Source organism: Gopherus flavomarginatus, chromosome 1, assembly GCF_025201925.1.
Source record: "Gopherus flavomarginatus isolate rGopFla2 chromosome 1, rGopFla2.mat.asm, whole genome shotgun sequence".
Classification (NCBI taxonomy): Eukaryota; Metazoa; Chordata; order Testudines; family Testudinidae; genus Gopherus; species Gopherus flavomarginatus.
In genome coordinates this window covers 249655661-249668215 of record NC_066617.1, presented here as the reverse complement: position 1 = coordinate 249668215, position 12555 = coordinate 249655661, and the positions used below count along the sequence as shown (strand labels likewise).

The window sequence follows — 12555 nt, the reverse complement described above, 5'->3', positions numbered from 1 at the left end:
TTTCCCCCAATTTTACCTGCGACTGATGCCAATAATTTAAATAGCTATTTGTTAAATTTTGTATCATGACTTAATTTTTAAGTCAGATATGTTTCTGAACAAAACAAGCAATGCCAACAAATGTTGTCTTATGATTCCATTAAGTTAAAATGATTTATAATAAATTTACCCAGTACCATTGTTAGGTGCCTTTCCTCTGAGCAGTGGGTTTATTCTGTCAGCCCAGTGTTCCTAAAGCAACGTTCAACATATAAGAAACTCCTAACATCTCTAAATGTGTAGAAACTCACCCCAAACTGAACACACTTCTGTGTTGTTTCTTTGTTAGTTCTACCCTCAAGGCAGGTATAGTAGTTATGGACCAGATCAGAATTCTCACCCCATCACTGACTTTTTGAGCCTTTTAAAAATTTAGACTAGAAAATCATTAGAGTCTCTTGTAAATCTGAGATAAGATACTGGCTAAATTTAAGGCAGAATGATTTTGTACTTCTGCCTTATAATAAGCAATACATATACCTTTGAGTATGTTGAGGGATCATGTTTAGTCTTTTGGCAAGACTAGACAATTTTGTACTTTTTCCTTCATTTTTTCCATAAGTAAGTATAAAATCTCTTCAGTAATTCCTTGATTTTTTTATTTGAAATATCTGCTCCAAAAGGAGTACAGTATTAATTTACATTTTGTTTCTAATCTGTGCTTTCCTCTGAAAACAAGAATACAAATTTATTCCGAGACCATTGTTTCATGAAATGAAATATTTGCTTAAGTTTAAGGTTCCTTCTTAACAAGGATCCATTTTGAAATTGGACTAAAACGAAAACTCTACTCATTTTTAAAAGCATGGTTATGCTTATTCATATTTACAACTAACATTACAATTTAATACAGAAAGGGTGGCATACTGCTATGCTGCTGTTTTTGGAAATGGAATTTGATTGGTGTAAATATTGACACCAAGAATTTGTCATTGTGTGTCATGTTTCTTGATTTCAGTGTTCTCGAGTGGGTTTTTTGTGATTTCTACTGTAAGATTGAGCTAGAACTCTAGGTAGCTTAATGTTGAGAACTATGAAACTTTGTTTCAGAGGGACAAACTCTGATATCTTTACATGATCAGCAGTCATCCTACTCCCATTAATTTTAGTGGTGCAGGTTGCAAAACATCATTACTGTTGACTTTAATGGTAGCTGACATGATCATCATCACTGGTGCTAAACGTTCCTATGAAGTAAGGAAGGCTTTTTTTTTTAAAGTGTTAATTGGTGGCTGCCTGCAGGTCAGGAGGTCTCACTTTGTGCCAGTGTACAGCAGGTCACAACAGAAATTCTCAGCCTCCCCAAGATCAAAGGTATAGTGCTTTACTTGTTGAAATAGTAAATTTTTCTTTGTTGCTCAGTGTTTGCTGAGATTTCAATAGATGACTTGGAGTGCATTCTTCGATACACTACTGTAAAATGAACTGCCAGCAGATTTGGTATTTTAAGGTAAATGTAGTTATTTTTTTCTAGAAATATCAAATTCTAGTAATCAAATATTGAAGTCCTGTTGTAACTAGGTTGCTGTTTAAAAATACCCTTTTTGAAATTAAAACCTGATACTTGAGTTTGATACTGAGCACTGCTTTTGGAAAATTGCAATCTTCATTTTCAGAGGGCTGGTTGTCAGTTTGTACTATTGCCTTGTGGAATCCAGTACTGTTCGATCCTGAAACATTCTTTTCTGGCAAAACTTATTCTGTACATTTTTCCCGATCTTTTCATTAACCAACCCCTGCTGTAATAGATTTTTATAATCGGCTAATTTGTTTAAAACTTGCTGCTATATTTGAAAACCTGATATGGGTCATGTCAACTGTGCCTTTCATCAATGTTTCTATGTGCCATAGCTATTCATGTATATTTGAAATAAAGGCTTTAAAAAAACTGTTCTGTAGTTCTTACATAAGCTGAGAGAGAATACTTCTGTCCCTAAGAGACCCCACATGTTGCTTTAGCAATATTTTAAGGTGTTGAGTCCAAATTTCAAACAGTCAAAAGGCATGTTAAATAGGGATTGAATATAGTACTTTAAATGCCATGTCTCAAACCTTCTGTATTGAACTGCAGAGACTGCTCTTCAATTAACAAGTGCAGAGAAAAATTAGTGGGTGCTCTGCACCCACCAGCAGCCAAGCTCCCCTCCCCCGAGCATGCTGCATTCCTGCTCCTCCACCTACCTCCCAGTGCTAAACAGCTGTTTGGCAGAGTTAGCACACATGGGGGAAGCGAAGTCAAGCATCCACGAGAAAGTGGGCACCTATGGTGACACATACAAAAACTTCAATGCTAGCCAAGAATTAATTTGTGAAAAAGTTATTAGTCATCCTTATTACAATAGTGCCACTGGGCTAGGTTCTGTAGAAACATGGTAGTAGAAAGTCCCTGCTCCTAAAAGCTTACAATCTAAATAGACAGGACACAGGGGTGGAAGGCAAGCAGAGTCTCACACTGATTGTCTACATTTTTTTTGCCCCAGAGCTGTATGGCAGGGGAGGCAGCACCTGGGTCCTAGTATCCCTATAGTACAGGTCTGTGGGGGCGGGGGGTCACAGCTGTACCTTTGAATCCATAGGGGTGGGCCTAATTTCACTACCTGCCCCCATGCAGGAGTCCTTGCTTTGGCTGACTCCAGCTGCTCGGAGTGGCAGATGTGGCTGATGCACTGTAAGAACTTAGACCATACAATATTGACGTGAGTAGCTAGAGCATGTGACTGAGCAGCAGTCAGGCATTATTAGTGTAGCTAAACGGAAGAGGCATTAAACCTGAGAATCACACAATAATAAACATTATAAATCACTTAGTAGAACAAATAGATGGAGGCTAGTTGTCTTCAAACTTAATGTGTCTTAAGGGGATAAGTACCATATCAGCGGTGAGAATTAGGCTATTCAACTTATTCATAAGTAGATTTATTACAAAAATGTACAGGTAGTTTGTCTTGAGGAATGTACTGCAAAAGTATTCATACAGAATACCTAACAATTTTACTGTTTGTAAATACTTTAATCATTAAAAATTGCAATAGACACTTCAAGCTTTTTACACTTATCTACAAAGAAAATGTACAACCATTTACAACGAGAGGTCTTGATGTTCATACTGTCAGCAGCTAAGACAAACTACACAGTAGAGACATATGAAGACCTGTTTTTATTTCACTCTGAATTCATAGAAAGTACAAAGTGTCTTGGTGAAGTTCCATCCCAGTGCTAATGAGAGCACATATAGCAGAATTAAGAGTGCAAATGGATACAAAAGGATAACTGTGTTCTTCAAAAACGGCAATGCTAGAAAAGAAATACAATTATAATCAGAGTACAAAATTATTTAAAACCAGCAATTAGTTGCATTAATGGACCAAAACCATAAACTGTTACATCCAGAAGGACCCTGGGGAAAGGCTGCCAGCATTTCATCAATTTCTTAACAGCCTGATTAAAACTAGGTGCCTATTTATCATCCCTGCCATGCTGATTCTGCAGCCCTTTGCCCAGATACAGAATAGCTTCTATCAGAGGAGAGGAGTAATTGAGGTAGGTCTGTATACATTAGTACAGCCAACCTGCTCAATGATTTTGTTGCATTACTCCTCGCTAGTCAATCTTGGAGTCCAAAACTAATGGAAGGGTCTTAAGGTTTGAAGTAGCATATTAATTGGATTATAGTACAACACAATGGTGAGCATGAGTACCAATATCTTCTGTGCAAAGAGTGTTTTAATACCACTCCATGAAGTGACAAGTCCTTTAGGTATAAACTTTTTAACCTAGTTTGGACATTTAGATAAGGGAGTACCTAGCATTCTTGGCAGAGGATTACAAATGATTAACTCCAACCACCCAGGACAGACGAAGTATTGGGTTTGGAAGGAAATAGGGGAAAAGTGATGTTCAGAAAAAATGTATCAGCATTGCACAAGCTGCCAAGGGAGCATGTGGAATTGCTTCATTAAACAGTGAAGACAAGACATCTATCTAGGAGGGACAGCTTAAAAATAAATCAACACTGAATTCTTCTGCATTTGAGATGATCATTGCAGACCTATGAATTCATAAGTTAAAGTAACTTATTGGGCTAAGGCTCTGTTGTTTTCATATAGTCAATTGCCTAATAAAGGCTTTTGAAATTACTTACCACTGTACCCAAGAAATGTTACGTAGATATAATAACCAATTGCAATGAGCCATACTGTATTCCCAACAAAATATCCCATGAATGAGGTTGACGAGATAACATCTGTAAAAGAGAAGACTGTTGCTCTATTACCTGCCTGAGGCCCAGCACGATGGCAAAAAGCATTAAAAAGGATGTTCTACTTACAATTGATGAAAAACAGTTGGATAAAATGCAAAATGACTAGAAGTGGATAGAAAGCATTCAGATGAACATCAAAGGCATATCCCCATTCCACATCATAGTCTCTGCTCTGTCGCTTTACCAAGTACTTATTAGAAATAAACCTAATCGGAAAAGAAATTCAAAAGGAATAAGTTATGAGACAATTTCACACTTTCATGTTTCCTAAAGTTATAATATTAATTTGACATTCCACCTATAGTTAAAGTAATGAAGTCGCATACAGGAAAGAACCTCAAGTCTTTACCATTTAATTCATATATTCAATCCTTGCAAATGTCTCTCCATAATTGCCAACCTCAGATGACTGAAAAATGTTTCCCTAATGTGTGAATAAAACATGGTAGCCCAAACAAAGGTAGCCCAAACAAAGGTGAGTATTTCCTCAAAGACAGCGCAGACCAGCTTTTGTTATCCTATTTCTCTCTCAGCAGTAGTCACATTCTTTCATGCTGAGCAGGAAGTGCAAACACTGTGCACAGGAGAACAGCAGCTTCCTTTTGCAAAGACTGCTGGTGTAATTACAGGATATTGAAGAAGCAGTGTCTTTCAGTTGCCCATCCACTCACTTCCCAAAAAGGCTGGGTACAGCCTACCTCTTCACATTTCCTGTGTTACAAAAATAGTTCAGTTGCATTCAATTTTAGGGACAGAATGCACACATTTAATAAACGCCCCAGCTCCACCAAAAAAGGCAACAAAATACGGGTACTAACTTGATACGAGTACCACATTACTTGCTGCAGCCAAAAACAAAGCAGGCCAAACGTGGTTTCTGGTCTTGAGATTATGGACCAAATCCATAGTTTAGCCTAATTTTCTCAGGCAAACTTCCACTGAAGTCTATGGAAGTTTTGCCTAATTAAAACCTGAGTGAAGAGCTAAGAATTTGATCATTCATTCTGGGCTTAAACCTGGAATAAGAGCAGAACATTCCTCATATGATCAACAAACTTCCGAAGTAATTTTTTAATCAAATATTGAATTGCTCTCTTTTTCAAGGTCACTCTACTTTAAAATGTTGTTTTCACTAATAAGAAATCAGTTCTTTGAAGTGCCCCGATTTCCTTTACATTTTTGACAACGGCTTTCCTACCTTTTTCCCCACCTCCCTGCTGCTTCAAGTGAACCACACAAGCAGCAGAGAAAAGAGCAAGTGTGAGAATTGAGCCCTTCCTGTGCATGTGCCTCGAGGAAGCAACTGAAGGCAGAACGCTGCCTCTGCTATTGGTCTCCTCTGACCAGCTTAACAGTGGAGAAAAGTCCTACCACTGTTCTCAGCTGTTTCCCTGAGAGGCCCAATTCTGCAGAGGAACCAGCATCCAACATATTCTCAACTCCTGCCCCATCATCAAGTGCTACCCTCAAGTACTGGAAAAGTCTCCTGTGTCTGCAGGGAGATTCTTGGCCCTCACTACCCTGATAGGTTCTTAGAATTGGAACACTATATCTCAGGGGTGGGCAAACTACAGCCTGTGAGCCGAGCCGTTTTAAGCCAGCCCCCAAGCTCCCACTGGGGAGTGGGGTTTGGAGCTTTCTGGTGCTCCAGCTGGGGCGCTGGGTCAGGGGCTGCACCACATGGCTCCCAGAAGCCATGGCATGGCCCTGCTCCAGCTCCTATGTGCTCCAATGGGAGCTGCAGGGATAGTGCCTGTGGATGGGGCAGTATGCAGAACCGCCTGGCTGCGCCTCTGCCTAGGAGCTGGAGAAGGGACATGCCACTGCTTCCAGGAGAACTCAGCAGGAAAATAGGCACTGAGAGGTGTAAGTGACAACTTTCCTGTAAGTATTAACCTTTTTTTTTGCAGAAAAAGGTCAAGCAAAATAAATATTTTCTAATGCTCTTTCCTAATAATAGTGCTCTATTCACAGCCAATGAAAATTCTTAACCGTTTCTTCTAAGCAGCCATATCGTTACACATTTAAGTACAATGTCTCAGCAACAGGGACTTGTCAACTGCCCTATAGCAATGCCCAACTTAGTTCTAGGTGGAATTATTTACTTACCACATTAAAGTTGCTATTAGAAGGCCAACGCCTACGCAGTCTATAAACACAACCCAAAGAAGTAGCTTTATCATTTGAAAAAATCCCATGTCCAGCACAAATCCAAATCCTATAGTAGAGACTGGGGACGGGGGGGAGAGAGAGAAGGGGAAAAAGAGAAATTAATCTTTCCTAGCTGGAAAAATGCTGCAGCACCAAACAATGCAAATTCCTCAAACTCTGACATTCCAGAGGTTAACTTTTTGGAGGAGATCTCCTGAAATCTCAACATTTTCCCCTTTATTCCTCCTCACCCCTAAGATCTTCTGCAAGGCAGCCCCTTTTTTCATTCAAACGCTGCATACCAAACCACTTGTGGTTGGCTTAGGTTCAGTGTGTGGCACTACTGCCATTGAACTAATCTCACATTTTTAAATTTACAATCTTTTTATGAAGACGATACCTGGTTAAGCAGAAGTGCAGAGTAAGAGCAACAAGCAGAGCTGAAGACACACTGCTTTCAGTTACAACAAAATCACATGACAGTGCATAGTCTTCTGGCTCTGAAGACTCAGATGTCCTTCAGACTGGCATTCAGAGTTCCAGTCTATTTTAGTTGAATGAAAATGCAGTACACATAAGACACATTCTTATGGAGTTTGTTTGGCAGCTTTAGGAAAACATCCGTGAAACACAAAAGGATCTAGGAAATATTTCCCATCCAACCAAAGGAACATTAGAATTTCAGAAGTAACAGCTTTGTTATGACTGCAGGTACTGTGCCATGTCAAAAACAGGCTGGATGTAGTCTTTTGAAAGGCAATAGTGAAAACACAATCTGAACTGAAGCTTACATGCAAAAGATTTTCTTTTGATTGGTGATGGCTGAAATGTCTCGCTGCGGCTTTGGTCTCTGTATTATTTGTATTATCATAGCACCTAGGAGCCCTAGTTGTGGACTACGACCCCACTGTGCTAGGTACAGTACAAAAAGTGAGTCTCTGCCTGCAGGGGCTTACAATGTAAGTATCAGACAAAAGACAACAAATAGATAAAGTATAGGAGGAAACAATGAGACAATACTGGACAGCATGATAGGCAGAGGTCTCAGCATACAAGCAGCCTAATTGTTGCCAAGGGTTCTGTAGGCATTACAGCAAAGGAGAGTTTTGAGAAGGCTTTTGAAGGTAGATGATGATCCTTTGCTGATGTTTACAGAGCGCTCCTCCCAAGCGTGTGGGTCAGCATGGGAGAAAGCATGAAGGCGCTGTTTGAAAATTTAACAATGGGAATAGTGGGCAATGGAGGCTGGCATCGTAGGAAAGGAAGTGAACATCCACAGACTGATAGCAAATGAGAAGTGACAGGTAGATTGGGGACTGATCACGAAGGACCTTGAAGGTGAACACAAGCATCGTATGTTTGATGTGATAGCGAAGAGGCAGCCAGTAGAGGGATTCAAAGAGAGGGGTGATGTGGTCAAAGCACAGGCTAGGAAAATGATCTTTGCAGCAGCATTTTGAATGGATAGGAGTGGGGCAAGACTGCATTTGTCAAGGCCAGAAAGAAGGATGTTACAGTAATTGAAACATGAGATGATGACACCTTGGACAAGAGTTTTAGCTGGATGGATGGATAAGAAAGGCCTATCCTTAGATACACCCTGGATGTAATGACCTACCAAGAGGCCTGAGTCAAGATAATGTTTGGATTACAGGTCTGAGTGACAGGCAGGATGGTGGGGTTATCCACAGTGATCAAGAAAGGAGGTAGCAGGAAGGTATGGGGGGGACGGGAGTTTGCAGAATAGGAGCTCTGTTTTAGCCATGCTTAGCTTGAGCTGGCAGCTAGACATCCATGAGGGAGGTCAGAGAGACAGTCCAAGATTTTAGTTTGGACAGAAAGGCAAATCTGTGAGCCATCAGCATATTTCTGTTTATAGATAAGATGACCCAGAGATAAGGTATAGAGGTAGATGAGAAGGGGAGCAAGGACAGACCCTTGTGTAAAGGGTACTTTGCCTGTAATGGATTCAACATTAGGGATTGTCTTTTTGTTCTGTTTTTGCACAGTGACTAGCACAATGGTCCTAGTCTACAATTTGGGTGCCTGTGTGTTATGGTAATACACATAACAATAATACATCCCATCTTCTAATCATCCAAATTTTCAACTATTTAAAAAAACAGTCATTCATTCCTCTGGTTGTCTTTGCTATGACACAATTATTGAAACCCCCCTCAGTTTGAAACACAGAACAGAGACAAGACTTGATTACAATAAACATAAAGAAGACTTTAGAGGATTCTAGATACAGCTAGACCCTGCGGTTTACCCTGGTTCTCTAATTTCTGAATGGTTACTGTAACCTTTGAGTGTAGATAACTCATCAGCTTTTTTGGGCCTCTACAGAAAAAACCCCCAGGGTGCTGAAAACCCCCCTGCGAAGGTACATTCCTGCAACTTTATTGAAAAGAAAAAGATCTTATCTATGTTAGGTACTTATATGGCCACCATCACTGTAGTAGCTGCGCACTTCACAAACTTTTTAACATGTTTATCCTCACAGCACTCATGTAAGGTTGGGAACTACTATTTACCCCGTTTTACAGATGAGGAAGTGAGGCATAAATGAGTTGCCAAAGATTACACAGAAAGTCTGTGGCAGAGCAAGGACTTGAACCCAGGCCTCCCTAATCTTAGGCTAATGCCCAATTCTTCCTCCTTCCCACCTCATTTTTGCTGGTCATGGAAACAGACACTCACCACACAGCCAAATACTCAGCAATACCAAGAAAGCAGGATCATCTCTTGCCCACTGGTCCTTTGTTTGCTTTCGGTAATGAAAGTTTCTATAAACTCTCTGTGGTGAAGTGAACAGGTAGAGCATCTGCCAAAGAGCAAACTCAAAGTCCATCTGCCGGAAGTGAAGGAGCCTCCTTAGATATTTGTAGCGTTTTGCACCCGCTGTATGTCTTGCTGCATCCCTGGAGTTTAACGCACCATTGCCCTGATTTGGGGAACTAACTGAAGTGGTCGGCAACATTTTTCTGAAGGAAAGATTTTAAAGTTAAAACTAATTTATTTTACATAATCTTAGAAATGACGGATGTAAAATTAGAAGCGTTTTAAATTATGCAGTGTTAATTATGGCATTTAGATATCAATCTAATTTCCAAGAGTAATCAGGCAAGTAGCTAGCTAAATACTAGTTCTTGTGACAGCAAGACTACGTGAAAAACTATAAGCTAGAGTGTGCCCCTTTCAAAATTTGGCCGTTTATGTTAATTGATTCACCTTTCTGCTGCCTAAAAACAGTGTACTGAAATACCATAGTTAAAAGACCTATGCACCAGGATTGGTACCAATAATACAAATTAATTCCAATCTGCTACTAATTCAGTATGTGGCCTATGACAAATTATGTAACCTCTCTATCCCTCCCCTTTCCATGTATAACACAAATATTTACCTGCCTACTGCATGGGGTGCTGTGACAATCTTTGTACAATGCTCTGGAAACAAAGCACTTCAAGCACTAAGTATAAATGTACAGTTTTACAATTGCCCTTGAATGCTTTTACTGTTAAAGATGTTCTATTTTACACTGCATTATATTTTAATTATTTCAGATAAAAATTCAGTGTGCCCCACTCCTCAAAGAAACATAGGCATGTAATTCTGGGCTAGAGAGAGCCACCTCTGTTTGCGTTGGATTCAAAGGCATGAACCTTCTCCCTACCTAAGCTCTTTCTTGCAACAAACAAAACAAAATGAAGACAAGATGATTGTCTCCCCACTTATAAACTTCAGCCCAGGGGCAGGGCACTTACCCAGGCTCTGAGAACCCTGGATTCAAAATTCCCCTTTGCCTGAGGTGGGGAGAACCCAAGTCTTCCATGTTTCAGATGAGTGCCAACTGATTATTGGGTATTCTGGGGTGGGTCTCTCAATCTGTCCTGTTGAAGCTGTTCCACTTTGTATTAATAATTAAATAGTCAATGCAACCGGGTCTTGAACTCAGATCTCTGAATATCAGTCATAGTTTAAGGGCCTGAAAGGACCACCAGATAATCTAGTTCGACTGCCTGTATATCACAGGCCACCACCACCACTCAGAACCCTACACTAAACTAAACCACCAAAATATTACTGCCCACAGGAGACGAGACTATGATGTGTCACAGGCAGAGAATAGGCAGGACTAAGGCTACATCTACACTAGCACTTCTGTTAGTAATACTTTTGTCGGACTGGGGGTGGGGGAAAAAACCACCCCCGACCAACATACATTTCACTGACAAAAGTGCCAGTGTGGATAGCGCTATGTTGGTGGGAGATGCTCTCCTGCTGACATAGCTACCACTGCTTATTGGGGTGGCTTAATTATGACAGGAGGAGAGCTCTCTGCTGTTAGCACAGAGCAGCTACACAGGAGACTTTACAGTGGCACAGCTGTAGCGGTATAGCTGTGCCACTATAAGATCGGTAGTGTCATAGTCTGAGGTGCACCAATGCCTGAGGCTCCTGCAATGGCAAAGTAGTGACTGAGATATACCCAGATAATCCGAGCAAGTGACCCACACTCACACACTGCAGGGGAAGGCAAAATACCCCAAATGCTGAAGTCACTACCAATCTGACCTAGGTGAACTCTCTGCCTGACCCAAAATACAGGGGCAGCGAGTTCTATGGGCCCGTGGTGCCCGGGCTCCAGCAATATTCAGGGCCCGGCTCCACCAATGTTTGGGGCCAGGTCTCTCCCCCGGCCCTGGCTGCTGGCGCCCTGCACCTCCCCTGAGTGTGCCCCGGCCCCCACGTGCTGCCCCTGCACACCTCCTACCGGGCCCAGGAGCATGTCTCTACCTCTCCCCTGCAGCTCCAGGCTGTCTCCGCTCAGCCTCTTCCTCTCTGGCCCCAGCCCCAGGGCAGTCTGCCTGCACCCCAAACTCATCCCCATCCCTGCCCCACCCCAGAGCCCTCATCCCCCTGCACGCCAACCCTCTGCCCTAGCCCTGAGCCCCTCCCACACCCCAAACCCCTCATCCCGAGGCAGAGCCCTCATCCCACTGCATCCTAACGCTCTGCCCCAGCCAAGCCTCCTCCTGCATCATGAACCCTTCATCCCCACCCCACAGCCCTTACCCCACACTCCAAACCCCTCATCTCCATCCCCACAGCCCTCACCCTGCACCCCCTCCCATCCCCAAACTCTGTCCCAGAGCCTGCACTCCCACCCCCTTTCGACACACCCTCTCCTGCCCCCAACTCCCTCCTGCACCCCCATCCCTTGCCCCAGCCCGGAGGCTGCACCCCAGACTCCTACCCCCACCTCTCACCCCTTCTGCAGCCAAACTCCCTCTCAGAGCCTGCACCCCAATCTCCAACCCAGGGCCTCCACCTCCCACCCAAACTCCCTCCCAGAGCCTTAAGCAGGTGCTGTGTGGAGATGGGGGGTTTTCTGGGCACTACCAAAATTTCTCCAAACCTGCCACCCCAGCCCAAATATGGGGATAGTTAGACCCTGAGCACGAGAAAGAACAAATGCTGAGCCACCTCAGATACCAACTCAAACCATCTCACATCCCGCCCCCAGCAGTGACCGTCCCTGATGCCTGAGAGGCAGGACAGCCAGTAAGTCCCGCCAGTGCGCGCCCTGGGCCCCGCCTTAACGCTGGGCTAGAGTCGCTCTCAGGCCGAGGCTAGTTAAGCGCCCCCGCAAAGTGGAACCGCTTCGGCAGCACCGATGGAGACCACCCCACCCCCGGTTCAAGTCCCCCCCCGCCGCGCGCCGCCCCCTGGGGTAGAGACGTTTCCGCCCTCAGCTCCCGCCTCCCCAGCAACGATCTGCCCGGGGCACGTGCTCCGAGGCGCGACGCGGGGATCGCCTCCTTTGAGGACCCGACGGTGGGGGCGGGGAGTGAGGGCCGCGCGCGCAGCCGTAGAAGGGAGGGGCCCCCACCCCGCAGGGATCCCAAGCCCGGGGGGCGAGAACTCCACCCATAACTGCCCCGCTCACCTGCCGCTCCAGCCCCGCCCCTCCCAACCACACACAGCGCGAGGGTCGCCCGTAGCCGCGCGCACCCACAGCAAACTCCAGCTGCTTCCGGCAACGTAGAACGGCGCGCGCCCCCTGACCCGGTCCGTGACCCTGGGCCGCAGGGCAT

The 12555-nt window shown here is 43.6% G+C and overlaps 1 protein-coding gene across 4 annotated transcripts; it reads right to left on the bottom strand.

Moving 5' to 3' along the window:
• Positions 1-2933: 2933 nt before the first annotated feature.
• UNC50 (unc-50 inner nuclear membrane RNA binding protein) lies at positions 2934-12550 on the bottom strand. 4 transcript variants are annotated; one of them, XM_050931833.1, is made up of 6 exons: positions 12473-12550; positions 9155-9438; positions 6410-6530; positions 4367-4506; positions 4181-4282; positions 2934-3333 (listed from the first exon to the last, which is right to left on the bottom strand). In XM_050931833.1, exons 2-6 carry the CDS (start codon positions 9432-9434, stop codon positions 3197-3199), a joined length of 780 nt encoding a protein of 259 aa, XP_050787790.1. In that variant the 5' UTR covers positions 9435-9438; positions 12473-12550; the 3' UTR covers positions 2934-3196. The 4 variants fall into 4 exon arrangements, with proteins under 4 accessions (XP_050787790.1, XP_050787803.1, XP_050787812.1 ...); XM_050931846.1 differs by having other exon boundaries at positions 12477-12542; XM_050931855.1 differs by having other exon boundaries at positions 12408-12525.
• Positions 12551-12555: the final 5 nt, after the last annotated feature.

What these genes read in the sequence shown, in the direction of transcription:
- UNC50 (XM_050931840.1), bottom strand. Translation starts at nt 10,289, where the DNA reads ATGGAAGACTTGGGTTCTCCCCACCTCAGGCAAAGGGGAATTTTGAAT. An exon ending in GCTGAGTATTTGGCTGTGTG is followed by an intron (nt 6,531 to 9,154) that starts GTGAGTGTCTGT and finishes CCCCGTCCCCAG; the next exon opens with TCTCTACTATAGGATTTGGA. An exon ending in CTAATAGCAACTTTAATGTG is followed by an intron (nt 4,507 to 6,409) that starts GTAAGTAAATAA and finishes TTTTCCGATTAG; the next exon opens with GTTTATTTCTAATAAGTACT.